The 25,157-nt window shown below is 51.5% G+C and overlaps 1 protein-coding gene across 4 annotated transcripts in view; it reads right to left on the reverse strand.

Moving 5' to 3' along the window:
* si:ch211-106a19.1 (uncharacterized protein LOC561797 homolog) overlaps positions 1-25,157 on the reverse strand; it is a 536,207-nt gene that overhangs the window by 441,713 nt on the left and 69,337 nt on the right. For all 4 annotated transcript variants that reach the window (XM_038792345.1, XM_038792336.1, XM_038792353.1 and 1 more), the window contains one exon: positions 1,333-1,541. In XM_038792345.1, coding sequence (XP_038648273.1) covers positions 1,333-1,541 — 209 coding nt within the window. The remainder of the gene's footprint in view (positions 1-1,332; positions 1,542-25,157) is intronic.

A 25,157-nucleotide genomic window follows, 5' to 3' on the forward strand; every position in this document is an offset into this window, starting at 1 on the left:
CTTTAGAAAATGCGATTGTTAACTGGGTGAAGTGGTAACTATTTCCACTAGGTTGATTGTACCACTTTATTCATGCTAAATGTAATCATGTGGCCATCCTCTAAGACCTATTTCAGTGAAGCTATTACCAGCCACAGCACGTTTCCCTTCACAATCTATCTATTAATCTAACCAGGGAGAGTCAATTACAGGTGCCAACTGGTTCAATTAACCAGAGGTTTGCCACTCATTGTATCGCCTCTCATTTCCTCTTGCATGGCCCTCGTGTTCATTATGCAATGTAAAGAGATTAACCTACATTGCAAAACATAGCTTACATGCTGACAAGAGGCTAACCTGCTCCTAACAGATGAAGCCAATAACTATTGTTCATGAACAAATATTGTTTGTTGATTGGGTCACTCTCAGGTTACCAACCTCTCTCCCCTGCCTTTGGCTCGAGTCCAATTTAAGAGTGAGGGAAGTTCCTGCTTCGAATATGAGACACACTGTGTTAGCCCCAGAAATGTACAGACTCACTGAGTAACATTATTATTCTCCAAGCACTACATTAAATGCAGTTCCATATTGGCCAATTATTGAAGAAGCCACAAACCTTCACTCTTTTAATGTGACTGTCAGTTCAATCATTCACTCAGGTCGAGCAATAAATTCTGAATCACACACCATTCTAACTTGGCCATAAAATGTGCTTTCATTGATGCTGGGTCAGTAAGCTGTAATTCCCTATCTGGAAACTAATGTGGAAGCATCATCACACAAGGACAACTAGATCATGAAGACAGCCCAGCACCACCTTGGCAGGTCAATGAGGGTTGAACAATAATGGAGACATTTCCAGTATCGCCCTTATTAAAGCCAAATTTTGTAGCCACAATTTACATCTTCATTCATTCCATCAAATTTCCGAGGGTTCACACTCCCTCTGGCTCCAAATGTCAAACTTTGGAAGCCATCACTTCCTGTGCAATTCTCTAACACTCAGTGTGCAAAGTCAGATTAACAATGCCGCTTGTAATAATATATTCACCAACATGAAAACAGGTAGCTAAGCCTGTACGGTTGTCTTCACTCTTCAAGTAAAGACATCCCTCCACATATCATTAGAGTTGGACAATGTCTCACCACCAGAATCTGACAGCACAGAGTTGTAGCTCAACTCCAGCGGTGTGGGAAGGAAGTTAACAATGCACCAGTATGAAATCTCAGTTAATAAAATGCTCACACTAAAACAAAGTGTCATCAAAGTCACATTTTTTTTCCTGATTAAAGTGAATCTAAAGTAACATGATTGTAATTTTAATGATTATAACATTGTTCCACAAACACTACCTGACTGATTGTTCATCATCCGAATAGCCTTAGACTTGGCCAGTTCAAGCGCCGTCACCCAGCGTTGCCGCTCCACCTCAGAGCTTGCCTTCAAGTGGTACGTACGACCACTATCCGAGAGCACAAATGTGCACGAGTCCTCAACGTCAATGTGGGTGGTTGCTAGGTTAATGGTGCCTCTGCATGTGTGTCCCATCTCAGCCTGATTCCTGGGAAAAACAAAAACAAATATGGCACTATGAACGCTCAGAGCAGAGTTGTACATGAATCAGCTACATCACTAAAAATCTTCTTGGTGTTCAAATATATATATATTTTTTATTCATTCATGGGATTTTGGCCTCGCTGGTTAGGCCAAAATTTACCACCCATCCCTATTACCCTTGAGACAGTAGTTGAACCACTGAACTACCTGTGGTATAGGTCCAACCACAGTGCTGACAGGGAGGAAGTGGCAGGATTTTGACCCAGCAAGGGAGATGGAACAACAATATATATCCAAGTCAGGATGAGGAGTGGCTTGAAGGGGAACGTCCAGGTGATGGTTTTCCCATGCATCTGCAGTCCTTGTCCTTCGAGATGGTTGCAGTCATGGGTTTTGGAAACTGTGTCTCAGGAAACCTGGTCAGTTCCTGCAGTGCATCTTGCACATGGTGCACACTACTGCTACTGTGCATCAGTGGTGGAGGGACTGAATCTGAGTGCCAATCAGGCTGCTTTGTCCTGGATAGCGCCGAGCATGAGCGTTGTTGGAGCTGCCTCATCCAGGCAAGTGAAGAGTCAACATGTTCCTCACTTGTGTATTGTAGATGGTGGACAGGCTTTGGTGAATCATGACGTGAGTTACTCTTAGCAGTATGACTATATCAGACTTTTGCTTGATTAGTCTGTGTGACAGCTCTCCCAATTTTGGCTCATGCCCTTAGACGTTAGTAAGGAGGGCTTTACAAGGTCGACAGGGCCGGGTTTGCCATTATCGTTTCCAGTGCCTCGGTCAACACCCGGTGGTCCATCCAGTTTCATTTCTTTATATTGCCATTGTAGCAGTTTGATACAACTGCGTGGCTTCCTCGGCCATTTCACTTAATCACATTGCTGCAGATCTGGAGTCACATGTATGACAGACCAGGTAATGATGGCACTAGAGCAGGGTGCTACAGTGGTTAGCACTGCTGCCTCACAGTGCCAGGGACCCGAGTTCAATTCCAGCCTAGGGCGAACGTCTGTTTGGAGTTTGCACTTTCTCCCAGTGTCTGCGTGTGTTTCCTCCGGGTGCTCTAGTTTCCTCCCACAGTCCAAAGAAATGCAGGTTGAGTGGATTGGCCATGCTAAATTACCCTTAGTGTCCAAAGATGTGCAGGTTAGGTGGGATCATGTGGATAGGGTGGGAGAGTGGGCATTGATACGGTGCTCTTTCAGAGGGTCTGTGTAGACACAATGGGCTGAATGGTCGCCTTCTGCACTGAACATCGAACAGTACAGCACAGAACAGGCCCTTCGGCCTATCGGAATTCTATGGTTCCATGGCAGATTTCCTTCCATAAAGGACAATCATCAACAAATCCATAATTGGTAGAGTACTGGGGAACAGTTCAGAGATCCTAGGCTTCTTCCAATATCCACCCAGCTGGCTGCTCTTCTTAGGCAGTGAAAGCAGACATGGAGACATATCTTGTTTACCCTTATCCAATGCACAAGTATGCACATTTCAGCATGAATTATAAAGATCAAGAACCACCTTTCACCCAGGGCTGTCAAAGAAAACAATATCACAGCTAATGCCATTGCAACTACCACAGCACAGAAAGGACTAGCGAAACTCAATGTCTTCTGGAACGCTTGACTGATTGCTACATTGATCTGCAAAGTTACGTAAAGAGCTCTCGCAGAAGGAGTGGTACCAATTTTCATGAATAATGTCATGAGTACTCTTTGGTGTGGCTTCTTTTGCCCATCCCATTAGCAAAGAAGAACAAAGAAAGGTACAGCACAGGAACAGGCCCTTTGGCCCTCCAAGCCCGTGTCGACCATGCTGCCCGACTAAACTACAATCTTCTCTACACTTCCTGGGTCCGTATCCCTCTATTCCCATCCTATTCATGTATTTATCAAGATGCCCCTTAAATGTCACTATCGTCCCTGCTTCCACCACCTCCTCCGGCAGCGAGTTCCAGGCACCCACCACCCTCTGTGTAAAAAAACTTGCCTCGTACATCTACTCTAAACCTTGCCCCTCGCATCTTAAACCTATGCATCCTAGTAATTGACCCCTCTACCCTGGGGAAAAGCCTCCGACGATCCACTCTGTCTTTCCATCATAATTTTGTAGATCTCTATCAGGTCGCCCCTCAACCTCCGTCGTTCCAGTGAGAACAAACCGAGTTTATTCAACGGCTCCTCATAGCTAATGCCCTCCATACTGAGCAACATCCTGGTAAATCTCTTCTGCACCCTCTCTAAATACTTTTTAGAGTTCTACCATTCACTGTATATTCCCTACCTGCATTCAACCTTCCAAAATGCATTACCTTAAACTCCATCTGCCATCTCTCCGACCAAGTCTCCAAACGATCTAAATCCTGCTGTATCCTCTGACAGTCCTCATCGCTATCCGCAATCCCACCAACCTTTGCGTCGTCTGCAAACTTACTCCAGGAGTGCAATGGAATACTCTCCACCTGCCTGGATGAGTGCAGCTCCAACAACACTCAAGAAGCTCAACACCATCCAAGACAAAACAACCCACTTGCTTGCTCCCCTTCCACAAACATTCAAACCCTCCATCACCGACAAACAGTGACTGCCGTGTGTACCATCTACAAGATGCACTGCAGTAACTCACCAAGGTTCCTTAGATAGCACCTTCCAAACATATGACAACTACCATCCAGGAAAACAAGAGCAGCAGATACCTGGGAACCCCACCACCTGAAGGTTCACCTCCAAGTCACTCACCACCCTGGCTTGGAAATATATCGCCGTTCCTTTTCTGTCGCTGGGGAAACATCATGGAACTCCCTCCCTAACAGCACAGAGGATGTACCTACACCTCAAGGACTGCAGTGGTTCAAGCAGGCAACTCATAACTACCTTCTGAGGGGCAACTAGGGATGGGCAATAAATGCTGGCCTAACCAGCCACATCCACATCCCGTAAATGAAATTTAAAAAAATTAATATCCTTTAGGGAAGGCATTGAGTTGACTCTTAAAAGCCCTCTGAAATGGTTTAGCAAGCCACTCAGTTCAGGGTAATTAAGGATGGACAATAAATGCAAGTGATGCCCATATCCCATGAATTAATATTTTAAAAAAATCAAAGGATGCTGTGGGAAGTAATGGCAGCACTTGTGAAAGTACTGATCATAATCTTACTACCCTCCTTGGATAATGGGCTGGTGGCAGTGGACTAAAAGAATGGCTTTTTCTTTGAAGAAGGTGCAAGGATAAACGCAGCAATTGCAAGACAGTCAGTGGCTGGAAGTCTCTTAGAAATGATAATCCAGAACAATATTGCCAGTCACTTGGGCAAGGACATATTAATTAAGGAAAGCCAACATGGATTCTTTAAAGGCAAATTGTGCTTAACTAACCTGATTGTGCTTTTTGATGAGGTTGTTGAGGACAATGTGGCATACATGGACTTGTAAAAGACATTTGATAAAGTGTCAAATAATAGGCTCACCAGCAAAGTTGAGACCTATGTAATAAAATGAACCATAGGGGCATCAATTCAAAGTTGGCTGAATGATAGGAACCAAAGAGTAGTGGTAAACAGTTGTTCTTCAGACAGGAAGAAGGTGTAGAGTGGTGTTGCTCAAGGATCAGTAATATGATTCACTGATCTTATTAATATATATTAATGACCTAGATGATTTGGGAGCCAACTTTGACGAGCTTACAAAGCATGTGCACAGTTGACAAATTGATTGTATGACACAATGGGCGGGATTCTCTGTCCCGCCGCCCCCGTTGTCTGGTGCAGCACCCCCCCCCCCCCCCCCCCCCCCCCCCGCCGGCAGCAAGATTCTCCGTCCTGGCAGCCAGCCAATGGGCTTTCCCATTGTGGGCACCCCCACGCCGTCGGGAAATCTTCAAGCGTGAGTGCGCTGCCTGTGAAACAGAGGATCCCACCGAAGAAGAATCCAGCCCAATGTCTGTGACGAAACACCAAATTTTACACTGTTGATCTTCGGGAAGAGTTACCTAATAATAAAATAATAATCGCTTACTGTCACAAGTAGGCTTCAATGAGGTTACTGTGAAAAGCCCCTAGCCAACACATTCCGGTACGGGAATTGAACCCGCGCTGCTGGCCTTGTTCTGCACTACAGGCCAATTGTATAGCCCACTGTGCTACACCAGCCCCTGCTGACGCAAATTCATGATGAATTTTTTATGCCTTTTCAGTGCCACCTACCGTGGGCTGAATGTTAATATTGACGCCGCTGTGTCAGGAGGAGACAGGCGGTAAAAATAAGTCTCTGAAATTATGATCATAACTACAGAAAATAGGATCTCAAAAATCGTGATGGCAGCAAAATCTGCTGATTAAAAGGAAGATTATTTTTCCAGCAGAATATTTTAAGCGGTGTATTACTGTATAACACAAATTATAGGTGTAAAATCAATCCCAGTTACTTATAGCAGTGACTGATGGGAGAATTACCCAACTGTGGTCATTTAGACCAGGACTCCGGGGGCGGCATTCTCCCCTACCCGGCGTGACGGAGGGTGCCGGAGTAGGGGAGTGGCGCCAACCACTCAGGGGTCGCGCCTCCCCAAAGGTGGGGAATTCTCCCCACCTTTGGGGGCCAGCCCCGCGCCGGAGCGGTTTGCACCAGAAGACTGGCGCAAAAAAACAGCGCCCCCGGCAGCGGGGCTGGCCGAAAGGCTTTCGCCGGTCGGCGCATGCGCGACGTGGTGTTCCCTTCCGCTTCCGCCATGGCGGAGGCCGTGGCGGTCGCGGAGGAACATAGTGCACCCAGGGCACTGGCCCGGCCCCTGATCGGGGGGACCCAATCGCGGGCCAGGCCACCGTGGGGGCACCCCCCGGGGTTCGATCGCCCCCCCCCAGGACCCCGGGGGCCTGCTCGCGCCGCTGAGCCCGCCGTTCCAGAGGTGGTTTAAACCTCGGCGGCGGGAGAGGCCTCCCAGCGGCGGGACTTCGGCCCATCCGGGCCGGAGAATCACCGCAGGGGCCTCTCCGATCGGCGGGGCAAGATTCCTGCCCCCGCCACTTCCCGGGTGGCGGAGAATCTCTGCCACGGCGGGGGCGGGATTTTACGCGCCCCCAGGCAATTCTCCGACCCTGCTGGGGGTCAGAGAATTTCGCCCCTTGTGTCTATATGCAGCTGAACACTAGGGAGCATTTTCTTTTTGTACGTTGATAAAGCAACAATGTTTCAATTTGTGATTGTCGTAATCCAGGAGACATGAAGATGAAGGTTGGCTACTTTTATTTTAATTTTATTTTTAAAATGTTTTTATTCTCCATTTTTACATTTTCCTTCATAATTTGCACCCCCCCCAACAAGCAGTAAACGGTAACAGATACAAAGTCAATACCCTTTACAACAACGATCCCATCCTCCCACCACCCCAACCAACCCACCTGTCAATATCTGCATCAAATAAAACAAACCCTCCCACGGTGGAAAAAAAAACAAAGGTGGAAAAGAGAAAGGAGTCCAGAATCACCCATGGTCACCATTAACCTATTGAGTACTCCCCCCCGGACGACACACAATGCCATCCAACCTCCGAAAGAGTACCGTAAATGACACCCAAGAGTTGTAAACCCCCCGCCCTCCCCAACTCCTCTCCAATTCCTCTTGTAAACTCCTTCCCCCCAACCTCGGTTCCTTCCCCCCAGCATTCCACCCCGGCTAGACCACTCGGACCCTGTTCTGCCAGGCTCCGATGGCCGCAGCTCCTCCCCCCCACCTCACCCCCGTTCACTGGCCAGCTTAAACCGGCCAGCGTGGAGGCCCCCGCCCTGGTCTCTTTCCCCCTTGCCCGGCCCCAGGAAAAACCCAGAAGTCCCTTTAGCACACAAACCCCGCATACACATCCACACCCCAAAGAACCCTCATTACGACTGAAAGTCCCATTTCTTCCTTTGTCCAAATATATACAACGTTGGCTCCTGTAACCCATACACCAGCACGCAGTGAAACAAAGAAAAAAGAAAAAATACAGTCATGAGGCTACATCGGTACATGACCATTTCTCAATTCTGCCACAGTCCTTCTGCCTTTGCAAACTCCTCCGCTGCTTCAGCCGTCCCAAAATAAAAGTCCTTGAACTGGTAGGTCACCCTCAGCTTCGCTGGATATATAATGCTGCACTGCATCTTGCTAATGTACAGTGCCCTCTTCACCCGGTTGAAGGCAGCCTGCCTTCTCGCCAGCTCCACCGTAAAGTCCTGGTATACACGTATACCAGCTCCAGCCCTCTGCACCACCCGCTTCTGCTTAGCCCAGCACAGGACCTTCTCCTTTACACTGTACCTATGGAAGCACAGAGTCACTATGCTTGGCGGCTCACTTGCCTTTGGTACAGGCCTCCACGACCGATGAGCCCGATCCAGTTCATATCGGCGTGTCGCGTCTTTTCGTCCGACGTCATTTCGTCCAACGACACTTCGTCCACGTCTTTTGGTCCAACGTCTTTTTGTCCGCCCGTCTTTTGGTCCAACGTCACTTCGTCCAATTAACCAATTGCAAATCAACTCCGTATAAAAGCATTTAATTGATAGAAAGCAGGCACAATACAGCAAGTGAATTTAATTGCTAAAATGCAAGTAATTGATGAAATTCAAGTAAAATACAAGCTTAAAAATGCAGTTAAAAAGTTAAAAAATCTAAAAATGCAGTTAAAAAGATCTAAAAGTTTACTACTGATGAATTCCCGAAATTACTTAAAATTGATGTAAATTGTGAGCAACATTCCTCAAGAAATCAATTTTCGCTGTGGGATCCTTTAACGAGGCTCGTTAAAGGGGAGAGAACGATAATAACTATCCTTTAACGAGAGAACGATAATAACTATCCTTTAACGAGGCTCGTTAAAGGAAAGAGGCCGGTAATAAAGATCCTTTATTGTATATTATGTGCATTAGAGAAGATTTCCATGTACAAAAGTTAAAGTGGAGTGGTGCTACTAAGCAAGTTACTAAAAGTCAAGTTACAAAAAGTCTTTGACAAAAAAAATCATCCAGCAAAAACACGTAAAAAGTCACAAAAAATCTTTGACGAAAAAAATCACCGGACAAAATGACGTTGGACCAAAAGACGGGCGGACAAAAAGACGTTGGACGAAAAGACGTGGACGAAGTGTCGTTGGACGAAATGACGTCGGACGAAAAGACATAGCACCCATATCGGGAGGGATCATCCCCCTCCCCCAATAGTTTTGCCAACATCATGGCAAAATACTCAGTCGGCCTTGGGCATTCGACTTCTTCGGGCTGCCCCACAATCCTCAAATTCTGTCACCTGGATCTGTTTTCCAGGTCTTCCATTTTGCCTCCCAGATCCTTGTTGATCTCTATCACCTTCCGCATCTCCTTCCCCATCGAGGTAAGTTGATCACTGTGCTGCAGTAATGTCTCTTCCACTTCCTTCAGCGCCTCGCCTTGCTCTCGCACCTCCGCCACTGCGCTCACCACCGCCGTCCTCACCGGGATAATCGTCTTCTCCCCCAGCGCTTTCAAAACCACCCCCATCTCCTTCCTCATTGCCTCCACGTGTTTTGTAAACTGCCTCTCGACTTCCATGGCCATCACCTTAGTTACTTCTTCAGCCATAAGCAATGCGGCCTCCCCTGGTGCTCCAGCCTCCATTTTCTTTACTGACCCTGCGGTGACCTTTCCACTCCCTGACAGACTTTCAGCCGCTTTTTTCACGGCCATTTTTTTTGCTGATCTTCGACATTTCTCCTCCCTGTGCTGTCTCCCAACGTTTGCTGCCTCCGCTGCCCTTAGGACTGGGCGTTACCCCCCCCCCGACAATGCCGTTCCCGAACGGGAGCCCTCCAACGCGTGGCTGCCTCCCTCCCGCCATCACCAGAAGTCCTTCGGCTACTTTTATTTTAAACTCAAAGCCACACCTGCAGCATTCAAGTGCCCCAGCCCAAAACTAATAGCACTGCCAGTCCGGGTCTGGGACAGTATGTAAAAGGCTTGATAACGAGTCCCAGCTGAATGAGCATGTGCCCATTACCATGGGAACTCATACTCCACAAGCCCCACAGCGATTCCCTGGGGACTTTGTGAGGGTTATCAGATCATTCCTCCTTCCCCTCCCTTCTTCTCCCACCCTGCCAAGTCCGGGTCCACTCCCTCATTCTCACGACAATGAAGCCTTCTTTGCCTCTTTGCGCACAGCCTCATGTCCACCCTCAATGGAGTTAGATCTGGGGGTGTGAGGCAGATAGGGTAAATCACCACTTCCGTATCCAAACACGAAGGGTCACTAATTTGGGTTCTACCCCGACTTTGACTACTGGCTGCGGGTCCATCACCTCTATTTCTGAGCCTGAGTCTTCGTCTTCTTGGGGAGGGGGATGACTCTTGGGTGTAACATTGGTTGAGTCCCCTGCCTGGAGGTAGATTTAAAAGATGTTGCGGGTGTTACCCCGCCCGGAGTGGTTTCCGCAGTGGATAATCCACCTGCTTTTTTAGGTCCTCTCCATGATCTTGACCTTGCATGTCACGAGACCAGTCTTTTCTACCACCACACCCAGGATCCAAAGGGATCCAGCTCCAAAATTACGATCATAAGACGGTATCTCCCGGCCTGAAGGTCCTGTCGGGTCAACAGATGTCATAATTTGTTTTCTGGGCCTCTTATTTTGACTCCACATTCCGAGTTACATTGTGAAACAATAGATTTGAGTATGGTCTGGAGGCAATGGCCCATCAGCAGTTCCGCATGCTGCAACCCCTGTCGTCATATGTGATACGGTTTTGTATTGAAGAGGAACCAAGCTAATTTGGTGTTGAGCGAGCTGGTGGTCTGTTTCTTCATGCCATTTTTAAATGTTTGCACCACACATTCAGCCAGGCCATTAGAAGATGGGTGGTATGGCACTGTTCAGGTGTGTTTCATCCCATTGGATTTAGTGAACAGCTGGAATTCTCCGTTGGTGAAAGGGGTCCCATTGTCGGGCACTAAACCCTCAGGTATCCCATTAGTGAAAAATGATTGCCAGAGTTTTTCTACAGTGGCGTTGGAAGTGTGGAAGGCATCTGGTGCATGTCCATCCATTCAGAATGGGCTTCAAACAAGATTAAAAACATTGACTCCATAAACAGCCTGGTGAGGTTCGCGTGTACCCATACCCAAGGCCTCCCTGGTCACTACCGCTGGTGAAGCTCCTGGTGGGAGCTTATTTTCCTGACACGATGGGCACTATTTCACCAAATTTCCAATGTCGGAGTCAAGCCTGGGCCACCAGATGTAGCTCCTTGCCAGCATCCTCATTTCGGGGACTCCTGGGTGACCACTGTGTACCTCCTTCAAGATCAGGTGCTGGTCGAGGCGAGGGACAACCACTCGGGCTCCCCACAGGATGATGTCATCTTTCACGCTGAATTCTTGACATTTACAGAGTAAAGGCTTCAGTTCCTCCGTAGGGTGTCCACGAATTCCGCCGCTTAGGATTATGCAGCATGTATGGATTTGCTTAGTGGACATAGGCAAATTGTCCATGAAGTTTAAAGTCATGATGACCAACATTGGATCAGAGCCGAGGCGATGTCAGGAATCGCTTTGTCCTCCTTAAAAAAGTCCAACGGTTTGTGGTCCGTGATTATCATAAAGGATCAGCTGTAAACGCAAGGATGGAATTTCTTCATTCCAATGATCACGGCCAGTCCCCCTTTTTCGATTTGTGCATAGTGTCGTTCTGCATCGGCACGTCGAATAAGTTGCTCAGTGCCATCATCCCATCGATGGCAGAGGGCTGCCCCTACTCCAGACAGCGAGGCATTGCATGTTAATACCAGCGATCCTGTGGGATTGTAGTGCGCCAAGATAAAGGGCGACAGCAACTGTTGCTTCACTTTTGTCAATGATCCGTCCTGTGGTGCCTGCAATGACCATTTCTGGTTCTTCTTCAACAATGCGTGCAGGGGTGCCAGTAAGGTGGTCAGGTTGGGGATAGATTTCCTATAATGACTGAGGAGCCCCAGAAATGATTTCAAGCCCATCGTATTTCGCGGGGTCAGTGCCCCTTTTATGGCCTTCACTTGTCCTCTACCAGGTGCAGGCAATCTTTATTGATGCAAGGAGCTGAGGTGTGTTACCTCACCCGTCTGAAACACCCATTTTTATGCTGGAGGTGGACGCCTGCATCAGAGAATCATCGTAGGATTTGCTCCAAGTTTGCCAGGTCTTATTTTTCTGTGGCTCCTGTAAGTACACTGCCACCCAATGCCCCTTGCCCTTGAAGGATATTTTCCATTACATGCTGAAAAATGGCGCACGCTGATGAGACTCTGAAAGGCAGGCGGGTGTTTCCATACATACCTTGTGGGTGTTGACGGTGACATACTTCCTCGATGTCGTATCGAGCTCCAGCTGGAGGTAAGCATGACTCACGTCCAGCTTAGCAAAGGTGTGCTCTCCAGCCAATTGTTCGCAGAGATTTTTGAGATGCGGTTTGGGGTACTGGTCAAGGTGAGAAGCACTATTGACAGTCAATTCTTTTGTCTCCACAAAGGCGGACCGACTAGTCATGTTTTAGTTCTGGAACTACTGGCACATCCCATTCCGCAAATTGTACCCTGTGTATAATGCCAAGGCTCTCTAGACACACAGGTTCGGCCTCTACCTTGGTGAGAAAGGCAAAGGTCGTGCTCTGAAATACTTAGGTAAGACCTCCAGATCCATGTAGATTTTTGCACTTCTCCTCTTTTGCCAAGACCCTCCTGAAATACCTCGGGATATTTCCCGATGACTTCGTACAGGCCACCAGTTTGCATTTTGAAAATTTGCTGCCAGTCCAAGTGGATTTTTTTCTGCAGCCACTCTCTGCCCAGAAGACTCCCTGGTCCTTGCATGACTATTAAGAGGAGTTGGGCCATCTCTTGCCCTGTTGGAGGCGCCTGACAGTCTGCTCCCCTAAAGTGGACACAGCAGCCTCCATGTCCATTTCCAATTCCAAGGGTTGATCTTTGACCCGGAGTTTAATTTTGACTCGAGCAACTTTGGGGATGGTGAATGCAGTTCAGCTACCTCAGTTTGTTCTATCCAGGCTGGTGGATTTGCAAGGCCAAGACCTGATGTGGCTTTGGCTTCCGGCCTGGGTGTTATGCATACCGACAATCCTGGCAGCCTTGCCTTGAGCGTATCATTCGGCTATAGGAACAGTGCTCTGGTGACTGTTCCCCAAAGTCTTCTGAGGAAATGTCTCTAACAGTTCTGGGCACCAACTCATATCCTTGCATGCCATAGCGAGGTAGTGAATAGGGTGGGGCGTGGAGGTGCCTTCCACAGGGAGACTGGGTTTTCCTTTTCAGGGTACATCCAAAGGTGAGTATGGTGCAGTCCATTGACCCTTGGAGTTCCTGGGCCCCTTTTGCAGCAATTTTCCATCGACAGCGCCAGTTCTATGGCTCTTTTTAAAAAAATAATTTTTATTCAAATTTTGCAACAACAAATTTTCTCCCAACAGTAAACAAAATGTAGTTCTATGGTTCTTTTGAGGTCAAAGGTTGGTTCTGCAAGTAGTTTTCTCTGCGTCGCTACGTTGTTTATCCCGTATACCAGTTGGTTCTGTAGCATCTCTGGCATGATGACCCATACTCTCAGTGCTCTGCCAGTTCCTGAACCTGGTCAGAAACTCCTTTGCAGGCTCCCCACGGATTCTACCAGCTGTGTTAAAACTGTAGTGCTGGAGAATTACTGATCGTCCCGGGTCGTAGTGGTTCGTCGCCAATTCAAGAAACGCATTAGAGGTTTTTGAGTCCAGGTCTGCCAGGTAAGTCAGGCTCTTAATGATGCCGATGTCTGGGCTCCAGAAGCTGTCAAAAGGACTACTGTCTGACGGTCGTTACCTTCTATGCAGGTCAATGAAACCAACGATGAAATAGCGCATTCTTGAGGTAGGACCAGTTCTCCACGCCCACATCATGGGGCTCAGGTTTCCCAAATAATGGCATTTCCGGATCCCCTGCTTCTGCTTATTTTGCTTCTGCTTATTTTAAACTCAAAAGTAAAGCCGCAGCCGCAGTATACAAGGCAAGTGTCCCAGCCCGGGACTAACGGAATAATACATCCTCCCGGGCTAAGCGGATGAAAGCCTGGCGCCGGAAGGAGTAGATGTAACTATTTTTTTAATTTAGAGTACCCAATTATTTTCTTTTCCAATTAAGGGGCAATTTAATATGGCCATTTCACCTTGAGTGGGTGCAAATGCTCTCTGTCTCTGTTGCTGAGTGCTGGCTGTTGCAGACTTGCCTGCTGATGGAACCATCAATTCACTAGACACGTGCTTTAAGATATGAACAGTGGTTTTAATCTACTTACAACAGAGCCAGCCTGTTCCACGTTGAACTCTTGATGAACTGAACGACTGGCTCTGAGCATTGGTATTTATACAGCAGTTCAGGGGGAGGAGTCGTGGGCGGAGCCAAGGGTGGAGCCCTGTACAAACTCCTAAGCATTCCCAGCACTACTCCCCCTAGTGGTCGGGCAACGCAACTGCGCTTATCAATGCATGGTCTCATGTATATACAATACAGTGTGAATTACAGAGTTACATTCACCACATTCACCCCCTACAAAAAATCAAGTCCGGCGGGGGTGGTGGTTCATAAGTTGAGTCTGTCCGGTGGTCGGACTGTCCGCTGCGATCTGCGGAGCACCGGGGAAGGCAGCCTCTTGCGGTGGCTGGACGGGTGATGTGGTTTGGGGTACGATGGCGGACTCCAGGGAAGATCTCGTCCGAGCTCCATACCCGTCTGGTTCGACTGGGGACTTGGGGCGCTGGGGGTTAGCCGGTGCGGTCGCCCGGAACAGGTGGAGCGAGCTAGTGGGCTCGGGAGCGCGAGGGGGCGGCTGGGTTGCGCGGAACCAATGCAGCGAGCTAGTGGGCTCGGGTGCCCGAGGGGGCGGCTGGGTGGGGTGTAGGATGAGGGGTGCATCTGTACTGATAGAGGGGATGCTGGATCCAGCGGGTGCAAGGTCCCGGAGGGATACGGTGTCCTGACGGCCGTCAGAGAACTCGACGATGGCGTACTGGGGGTTGGAGTGAAGCAGGCGCACCTTCTCAACAAGGGGGTCGGTTTTGCGAGCCCTGACGTGCTTCCTGAGGAGTACAAGGCCCCAGTGTCTTCAGCCATGCCGGAAGTGAGACCCCCATGGTAGTGCCCCTGGAAAAACTAAAGAGCCGCTCGTGAGGGGTCTGATTGGTCGCTGTGCATAAGAGGGACCTGATAGCGTGGAGCGCATCTGGGAGGACTTCTTGCCAATGGGAGACTTGGAGATTCCTGGACCGGAGGGTCAGTAGGACGGTCTTCCAGACCGTCGCATTCTCCCTCTCCACCTGCCCGTTCCCCCTGGGGTTGTAGCTGGTAGTCCTGCTCGAGGCGATGCCCTTGTCGAGCAGGTACTGACGCAGCTCGCCGCTCATGAAGGACGCTGTGCACGTAGCTGGGGAAACCAAACAGGGTGAAGATGCTATGCAGGGCCCTAATGACTGTGTGGGAGGTCATATCGGGGCACAGGATAGCAAATGGGAAATGGGAGAACTCATCTATGACGTTTAAGAAGTAAACGTTCCTGTTAGTTGAGGGGAGTGGCCCTTTGAAATCGATCGCGAGGCATTCAAAGGGCCTAGAAGCCTTGACCAGGTGGGCCCTGTCTGGTCTATAGAAGTGCGGTTTGCACTCCGCACAGATCGGGCAGTCCCTGGTGACCGCTTTTACCTCCTCGATGGAGAAAGGCAGGTTTCGGGCCCTGATGTAGTGGGCGAGCCGGGTGACCCCCGGGTGGCAGAGGTCGTTGTGGATGACTTTCAGTCTGTCAATCTGCGTGCTGGCGCATGTCCCGCGGGATAGGGCATCCGGAGACTCGTTGAGCTTCCCGGGTCGATACGTAATATCGTAGCTATAGGTGGAGAGTTCGATCCTCCACCGCAGGATTTTATCGTTTTTAATTTTGCTCCTTTGCGAGTTGTCAAACATAAAGGCAACCAATCGTTGGTCGGTGATGAGGGTGAACCTCCTACCTGCGAGGTAGTGCCTCCAGTGACGAATAGCCTCCACAATGGCTTGTGCTTCTTTTTCGACTGCCGAGTGTCGGAGTTCCGAAGCGGAGAGGGTACGGGAGAAAAATGCAACTGGCCTTCCTGACTGATTTAACGTGGCTGCAAGAGCTACCTCTGAAGCGTCGCTCTCCACCTGAAATGGAGTGGATTCATCCACCGCCCGCATGGCCGCCTTGGCGATGTCCTCCTTGATGCAGTTCAAGGCCTGGCGCGCCACAGCTGACAGGGGAAATAGTGTGGCCTTAAAGAGTGGGCGGGCTTTGTCCGCATATTGAGGGACCCACTGGGCGTAGTAGGAAAAGAAACCCAAGCACCGTTTGAGGGCCTTGGGACAATGAGGGGGAGGGAGTTCTAGGAGGGGGCGCATACGATCCGGGTCTGGGCCCAGGACTCCGTTTTCCACGACATAGCTGAGGATGGCTAGTCTGGTTGTGCGGAAAATGCATTTCTCCTTGTTATAAGTGAGGTTTCTGAGCCGTCTGGAGAAAACGGTAGAGGTTGGCGTCGTGGTCCTGCTGGTCATAGCCGCAGATGGTGACATTGTCCAAGTACGGAAACGTGGCCCGCAGCCCGTACTGGTCCACCATTCAGTCCATTGCTCGTTGGAACACCGAAACCCCGTTAGTGACGCCGAAGGGGACCTGGAGGAAATGGAAGAGGCAGCCAGGGCCGGTGCTAGGAATTGCGGGCCCAATTAGAAAAGTGATGGCGGGGCCCCTACTCTACAAAAGTAAAAATTTATGTATGTTTATATTTCGTGTAGTATGCTCGTCTTTAACCAAAAAAAAACATTAAATGCTTGATATACAAAAATTTTGAAACTTACTTACCCGGGCGGAAGGATTTGGCGGCGCAGGGCTGAAGGATTTGTCGACGGTAATGCGGTGCGTTCCCCAAAAGTAAAAACTACCCTATAGTTCCTCTCAGAATACAGAAAAGGCTTCAAACGGTAACTCTGTCGCCGCTGGCGCGGGGCCCCCTTAAGGTGCGGGGCCCAATTTGATGAAATTGGTCAAAAAGGCTTAAAACCGGCCCTGGAGGCGGTCATCGGCCTCGAATGCCACGTAGTGCGGCCCTCCGGGCGGATTGGGAGCTGGTGGTATGCAGACCTCAGATCCACCGTGGAAAAGAGCCGACACTGGGCAATCTGGTTTACCATGTCTGCAATCCTGGGAGGGGATACGCGTCAAGGAGCGTAAATCTATTTATGGTCTGACTATAGTCGACAACCATACGAAAATTTTCCCCGGTCTTGACGACCACCACCTGAGCTCTCCAGGGGCTGTTGCTGGCCTCTATGATCCCCTCACTGAGAAGCCTTCGGACCTCCGATCGGATGAACACCTATCCTGCAGGCTGTACCGCCTGCTGCGAGTGGCTACGAGTTTACATTCCGGGGTGAGGTTGGCAAAGAGAGGAGGGCGGGGAGATTCGCAACGTGGCTGGGCTGCAGATAGTGAGTGGGGGTAGGGGTCCGCCGAAACTGAGGGTGAGACTCTTGAGGTTACAATGGAAATCAAGGCCCAATAAGAGTGGGGCGCAGAGTTCAGGCAGGACGTAGAGCTGGAATTTGGCATAGCTAGCGCCTTGGATTGTGAGCGTCGCGGCGGTGCCCCCTTGGATCTGGACAGAGTGGAAGCCCGAAGCGAGGGAGATAGTTTGCCGCGCGGAGAAAACGGGGAGCGAACAGCGTCTTACCAGATCTGGGTGTATGAAGCTCTCAGTGCTCCCGGAGTCGAAAAGGCACGGTGTACTGTACCCGTTAATTTGGACCGTCGCCATCGAGTTTCGCAGGTGCTTCGGGCGCGATTGGTCCAGAGTGACTGCGCTGAGTTACGGGTCATCGGCGGCTCGATCAGCTGTGCTGGAGTGGTCCCGTGGTGACTGCCGTCTGAGTTCGTATTCGTCGAGGTGAGTTTCAGAGTTTGAAGGGGCAGGCTGGGGCAGCATTGTGGCTGGGCGGCCGCGTGGAGCAGGCCAGGGGGAGTCGCTGGTCGGGGGCCCATGACGGGGTCGCGGGGTCCGCGGGGAACGAGGTGAGGCTGCGGAAAGAGACCTCCATAGTGGTAGCAAGTTCAACAGTCGCTTCAAGATTTAGGGCCCCCTTTTCCAGCAGTCGTTGGCGCACGTAATTTGACCTAAGGCCCGCAACAAAGGCATCGCGTACAGCAAGTTCTCTATATTCTGCCGCGGTAACCGCCTGGTAATTACAGTCACTAGATAAAGTTTTAAGCTCTCTCAGGAATTCTGCGAGCGATTCCATAGGCCGCTGGCGGCGAGTAGTAAACACGTGTCGCGCGTACATTTTGTCGAGTCGTGCTAGGGCTTCAGTATACGAACCGGTGCAGTTTAGTCAAGTAGAGATTCTATGGCTCACCCTCGCGTGCAGTAGGCTCAGTTTCTGCTCCTCCGTTGTTTCGGCTGTGCTTGCTTCCGCCAGGTAGGCTTTAAAACACCGCAGCCAATGAGAAAAAAATTATTTTGCCTCTGCATCCTGAGGGTTTCTTCCAGTCGCTCAGGCTTGAGGGCTGATTCCATGATTGATCCTGACTGTTTCTTAAGTAGATTAAATTGATGGAACCCTCAATTCACTAGACACATGCTTTAAGATATGAACAGTGGACTTCCGGTTGCGGCTATGACTAGCTAAGCCGCACATTTGGAAGCTCCTGCAACAAAGGTGTTTTTGGGCCAATTGGAGGGCCCCAACGGCGCTGAAAAAACGAATCCCGGTGGGGGAAGGTCCCCTGAGGAGAACTAGACCGACTTTATGGTCGGTACCCGGAGTGGAGCGGCAAGAAAAACGGCAGCAGCTCCCCAAAAAAAGCGGGGGAAGAAAATCAAAATGGCGGCCGGCGGTGCATCGGAGGAGTGGAAGAAATGGGCGGAGGAGCAGCAGGCCGCTCTCCTCCGTTTTTTCACGGAGATGAAAGTGGAACTCTTAGAGTCCATGAACGCGACGGCCACCAGGTTGGTGGGAGCCCAGGCGATCCAAGAGGCGTCGATTAAAGATCTGCAGCAGGAGATGACCGCGAGGGAGGAGGAGGCCACAGTCATCGGGGCAAAGGTGGAGGTGCACGAGGCACTCCACATGAAGTGGCAGAGCCGCTTCGAGGAGCTGGACACTCGGATGAGGAGGAAAAATTTGAGGATCCTGGGCCTGGAAGAAGGCCTGGAGGGGTCGGATCTCCCAGGATATGTGGCGGAGATGTTGAGCTCCCTGATGGGGGAAGGGGCCGGTCCGGCGCCCCTGGAATTGGAAGAGGCATACCGGGTCATGGCCAGGAGGCCTAGGGCAAACGAGCCCCCGAGGGCGGTGCTGGTGCGGTTCCAGCGGCTAAGTGATCGAGAGAAAGTCCTGAGGTGGGCTAAAAGGGAGAAAAGCAGCAAGTGGCAGAACTCGACGGTAAGGGTGTACCAGGACTGGAGTGCGGAGGTGGCAAAACGGCGGGCCCGGTACAACCGGACAAAGGCGGTGCTACACGCGAAAAAGATCAAATTTGGAATGCTGCAACCGGCGCGCTTGTGGGTCACCTACAAGGACCAACATCATTATTTCGAGTCCCCAGAGGAGGCCTGGACCTTTGTACAAGAGGAAAAGTTGGACACGAACTAAAACCTGGGAGCACCGGCGGTCGTAGCCGCCGGGGGACTCTTGATTGAGCAAGTGGCCCTTTTCTTTTTCAGGCCAGGTCGGAACTGGGTAACAGTTTCGTGGATTGTTTGGGGTGTTTTTTCTCGAACGGCTGACTTTTCTGAATATTTTGAAGGTTTCGAGTTGTTGGGTGTTTCTGTGTATTTGTACTGTTGAAATCTCTATTGTGGGTCGTTGGCTTCTTATGGGGTGTTTTTTCCCGTTTCCAATTTCCCTTAGTTATTTACCCCTCTTACCCTTTTTCTTTGGGTGCTTGGGGGGGTTTTTTGTTCTTTTTTTCTTTTCGGGTTATGGTTATCTGCGGTTATTTATACTGTTTGATGGAGGGTGATGGTTGGGCACACTGTTAGTTGATAGTTAGTTAATTATTTTGTTATTTAAGTATGTAGTTAAGTATTTATGTATTTAGTTGCCATTGGGTATTTGTATTTATATCGTTAAGTTGGGGAGACGGGACGGGGGGGAGCGGGTTGATTATGCGGGTCTTTCTCGGGGGTTTTAAGGGGATCTTTCACGGGCGCAGATGGGATGAACCGGGAGGAGTCGGAATGTGGCAGGAGCAGCCGGGTCAGCGGAGACCAGCTGACTCTCGGGAGTACGATGTGGGGTACATCGCGGCTAGGAGGGGTCCTAGCCGGGGGGGGGGGGGGGGGGGGGGGGGGGGGGGGGGGGGGGGGGAAGGGGGGGGGGGGTTGGGGGGGGACACCGGGTTGCTGCTGGAAAGACCAGGGACGAGAAGGGGAGAGCCGGGGGGGTGGGGGGGGGCCATCGCTATGGGAAGCGGGTCAGAAAAGAAGGGATGACCCGGGGCGAGCAAGGGACAAGACATGGCTAATCGACAGGGAGTAGGGACGGGTCGCTCTGCGACCCGATTGATCACGTGGAACGTAAGGGGGCTGAATGGGCCGGTCAAAAGATCAAGGGTCTTCTCACACCTGAAGGGACTGAAGGCTGATGTAGCAATGCTGCAGGAGACTCATTTGAGGGTAGCAGATCAGGTCCGCCTGAGAAGGGGGTGGGTGGGACAGGTGTTCCACTCAGGCTTGGATATCAAGAACCGGGGGGTGGCGATTTTGGTGGGAAAGAGGGTGTCGTTTGTGGCGGCAGAGGTGGTGACAGACAAGGAGGGCAGGTACGTGATGGTGAGGGGTAGGCTGCAGGGAGAGAATGTGGTACTGGTAAATGTGTATGCCCCGAACTGGGACGACGCGGGTTTTATGAGGCGCCTGCTGGGCCTCATCCCGGGACTGGAGGCAGGGGGCCTGATCATGGGAGGGGACTTTAATACGGTGTTAGACCCTGGGCTGGATAGATCGAGTTCCAGGACGAATAGGAGGCCGGCAGCGGCAGAGGTGTTAAGGGGGTTCATGGAGCAGATGGGAGGGGTAGACCCATGGAGATTTGGTAGGCCTAGGGCGAGGGAGTATTCTTTTTTCTCCCACGTCCACAGAGTGTACTCTAGGATCGATTTTTTCGTATTGAACAGGGGGCTGATACCGAGAGTGCAGGACACGGAGTACTCGGCCATTGCGATATCGGACCATGCACCACATTGGGTGGACGTGGACATGGGGGAGGCGCGGGACCAACGCCCGTTGTGGCGCCTGGATGTAGGGCTGTTGGCGGACGAAGAGGTGTGCAGAAGGGTGAGAACGGGCATTGAGAACTATCTGGGTACGAATGACACAGGTGAGGTGCAGGTGGGGACGGTCTGGGAGGCCTTGAAAGCAGTGATTAGAGGAGAGCTGATCTCCATAAGGGCACACAGAGAGAGGAAGGAGAGGCAGGAAAGGGAGAGGCTGGTGGGGGAGCTCCTAGAAGTAGATAGGAAATATGCGGCGGCGCCAGAGGAGGGGCTATTAAGGGAGCGGCGTAGCTTGCAGGCCAGGTTCGACCTACTGACCACTAGGAAGGCGGAAATGCAGTGGAGAAGGGCGCAGGGTGCGGCGTATGAGTACGGGGAAAAGGCGAGCAGGATGCTGGCACACCAGCTTCGTAAGCGAGATGCAGCCAGAGAGATTGGGGGAGTGAGAGAGGGGGTGGGGACGTAGTGCAGAAGGGGCAAGAGGTGAATAGGGTCTTTAGGGACTTCTATAGGGAATTGTATAGGTCTGAACCGCCGAAGAGGAGAGGGGGAATGAAGAACTTTCTCGACAAATTGGGGTTCCCAAAGGTACAGGAGGAGCTGGTGGAAGGGTTGGGGGCGCCGATAGAGCTGCAGGAGCTAATTAAAGGGATAGGCCAGATGCAGGCGGGGAAGGCGCCGGGGCCGGATGGGTTCCCGGTGGAGTTTTACAGGAAATTTGTGGACTTGGTGGGTCCAGTGCTGGTGCGAGCCTTTAATGAGGCGCGCGAGGGGGGGGTTCTGCCCCCAACAATGTCGCAGGCCCTGATCTCCTTGATTTTGAAGCGGGACAAGGACCCGGTCCAGTGCGGGTCCTACAGGCCCATCTCCCTCCTGAATGTTGACGCCAAGCTGTTAGCAAAGGTGCTGGCAACCAGAATAGAGGACTGCGTGCCAGGGGTAGTCCATGAAGACCAGACGGGGTTCGTGAAGGGACGCCAACTTAACACAAATGTCCGGAGATTGTTAAATGTGATTATGATGCCAGCAGTGGAAGGGGAGGCGGAGATAGTGGTAGCGTTGGACGCGGAGAAGGCATTTGACAGGGTGGAGTGGGAATACTTGTGGGAGACGTTGGAAAGGTTTGGGTTTGGGGAGGGATTTATCAAGTGGGTAAAACTGCTCTATTCAGCTCCGATGGCAAGTGTGGTAACAAACGGGAGGAGGTCAGAATATTTTGGGCTCCATCGAGGTACTAGGCAGGGATGTCCCCTATCTCCCTTACTCTTTGCATTAGCGATTGAGCCGTTGGCGATGGCACTGAGGGGTTCAGGGGGGTGGAGAGGACTGACAAGGGGAGGGGAGGAACATCGGGTCTCGCTCTATGCGGATGATTTGTTGTTGTATGTGGCAGACCCGGAGGGGGGAATGCCGGAGGTAATGGGGATACTAGCGGAGTTCGGGGACTTTTCGGGATATAAATTAAATCTGGGGAAAAGTGAGGTCTTTGTAATACACCCGGGAGACCAAGGGGAGGGAATTGGGAGGCTCCCCTTCAAAAGAGCAGTTAAAAGTTTTAGGTATTTGGGGGTGCAGGTGGCAAAGAACTGGGGGACCCTCCACAAGTTGAACTTTTCCAGACTGGTGGAACAGATGGAGGAGGAGTTTAAGAGGTGGGACATGGTGCCGCTGTCGCTGGCAGGGAGGGTGCAGTCAGTTAAAATGACGGTCCTCCCGAGGTTCTTGTTTTTGTTCCAGTGTCTGCCCATCTTCCTCCCCAGGGCCTTTTTCAAGAAGGTAACGAGTAGTATCATGGGGTATGTGTGGGCACATGGCACCCCGAGAGTTAGAAGGGTCTTTTTGGAGCGGAGTAGGGATAGTGGAGGGCTGGCGTTACCCAACCTTTCAGGATATTACTGGGCGGCAAATACATCGATGGTACGAAAGTGGATGATGGAAGGGGAGGGGGCAGCCTGGAAGCGCATGAAGAGGGCGTCCTGCGGCAACATAAGCTTAGGGGCACTGGTAACGGCACCATGGCCGCTCCCTCCCACGAGGTATACCACGAGCCCGGTGGTGGTGGCCACCCTCAAGATCTGGGGGCAGTGGAGGCGACACAGGGGGGAAGTGGGAGGTCTGATAGGGGCACCACTAAGAGGGAACCACAGATTTGCGCCGGGAAACACAGGAGGGGGATTCCAGAGCTGGCAGAGGGCGGGTATTAGACAACTGAGGGACCTGTTTATAGAGGGGAGGTTTGCGAGCCTGGGAGAGCTGGAGGAGAAATTTGGGCTCCCCCGGGGGAACACGTTCAGGTACCTCCAAGTGAAGGCATTTGCCAGACGACAGGTAGCGGGGTTCCCCGCGCTCCCCGACAGGGGGGTGAGTGATAGGGTGCTATCAGGGGTCTGGGTCGGGGAGGGGAAGATCTCGGACATCTATAAGATTATGCAGGAGGTGGAGGAGGTACCAGTAGAGGAGCTGAAAGATAAGTGGGAGTTAGAGCTGGGGGAACAGATAGAGGACGGGACATGGGCAGATGCCCTGGAGAGGGTCAACTCGTCGTCGTCATGTGCGAGACTAAGTCTCATTCAATTTAAGGTACTGCATAGAGCCCACATGACGGGGACAAGGATGAGTCGGTTTTTCGGGGGGGAAGACAGGTGTATTAGATGTTCGGGAAGCCCTGCGAATCATGCACATATGTTTTGGGCATGTCCGGCACTGGAGGAGTTCTGGAAGGGGGTGGCAGGGACGGTGTCGAGAGTGGTGGGGTCCAGGGTCAAGCCAGGATGGGGACTTGCGATCTTCGGGGTTGGGGTGGGGTAGGGGGGGGGGGGACTTTTTTCTTTTTCTTGTTAAGTAGGGGGGTTTGACTTTGTTTTGTTATAATCTAAATGTGAATGTAGGGGGGGTTAAAATGTTTGTATTTTGAAAAATTCAATAAAAATTATTTAAAAAAAAAAGATATGAACAGTGGTTTAAATCTACTTACAACAGAGCCAGCCTGTTCCACATTGAACTCTCGATGAACTAAACGACTGGCTCTGAGCATTGGTATTTATACAGCAGTCCAGGGGGAGGAGTCGTGGGCGGAGCCAAGGGTGGAGCCCTGTACAAACTCCTAAGCATTCCCAGCGCTACTCCCCCTAGTGGTCGGGCAACGCAACTGCGCTTATCAATGCATGGTCTCATGTATATACAATACAGTGTGAATTACGGAGTTACATTCACCACACCTGCAGGAAGCAGAGAGGGAAGAGAGGGGAGGGAGGAGAGGAGAGAGGAGGGGAGGAGAGGGAATGGAGGAGGGGGGAGAGAGGAGAGGAGGGGGGAGGAGAGGAGGGGGGAGGAGAGGAGGGGGAGGAGAGGAGGGGGAGGAGAGGAGAGGAGAGGAGAGGAGAGGGGAGGGGAGGGGAGGGGAGGAGAGGAGAGGGGAGAGGAGAGAGGAAGGGGAGGTGAGGGGAGGGAGGAGAGGAGGGGGAGGAGAGGAGGGGAGGAGAGGGGAGGGAGGAGAGGAGAGGGGAGGAGAGGAGAGGGGAGGGAGGAGAGGCAAGGGGGAGAGGGGAGGGAGGAGAGGAGGGAGGAGAGGAGAGAGGAGGGGGAGGAGAGGGAATGGAGGAGGGGGGAGAGAGGAGAGGAGGGGGGAGGAGAGGAGGGGGAGGAGAGGAGAGGAGAGGAGAGGAGAGGGAGGAGAGGTGAGGAGAGGGGAGAGGAGAGAGGAGGGGGAGGTGAGGGGAGGGAGGAGAGGAGAGGAGGGGAGGAGAGGGGAGGGAGGAGAGGAGAGGGGAGGAGAGGAGAGGGGAGGAGAGGAGAGGGGAGGGAGCAGAGGAGAGGAGAGGGAGGAGAGGCAAGGGGGAGAGGGGAGGGAGGAGAGGAGGGGGAGGAGAGGAGGGGGAGGAGAGGAGACGGGAGGTAGAGAGGAAGGAGAGAGGAACAACAACAACAGGAAGGTGGCTGCAAAAACAAGGTGGGAGTAAAGCCGCTTTGTGCAGTTTGTTTGCTGGGCCCCTCCCGGGCTGAGGGCCCAGCCCTGCCAAGTTCTCCCAATTGTCAGGGCTTCCTCAATCCATGTGGTGAGTTTTATCCCCGGGACGGGGACATTGAGTGGTTGCTGGGCCCCTCCCGGGCTGAAGATCCATTACACTAGCAGGGAGATCGGTTCCATTGGGTGGTTGTTCCAGGGTGGAGCACAGACTGTATTTTGCTGAGCCCTACTTGGGCTGAAGACTTCTTTAAACCAGCGTCATTTACCTCATTGTGGTGACATAGGGTAGGAGCAAGAACTATGTTATTTTGCTGGGCCCCCTCCTGGGCTGAAGATCCCCAAT

The sequence above is a fragment of the Scyliorhinus canicula genome, chromosome 1 (assembly GCF_902713615.1).
Source record: "Scyliorhinus canicula chromosome 1, sScyCan1.1, whole genome shotgun sequence".
Taxonomy (NCBI): domain Eukaryota; kingdom Metazoa; phylum Chordata; class Chondrichthyes; order Carcharhiniformes; family Scyliorhinidae; genus Scyliorhinus; species Scyliorhinus canicula.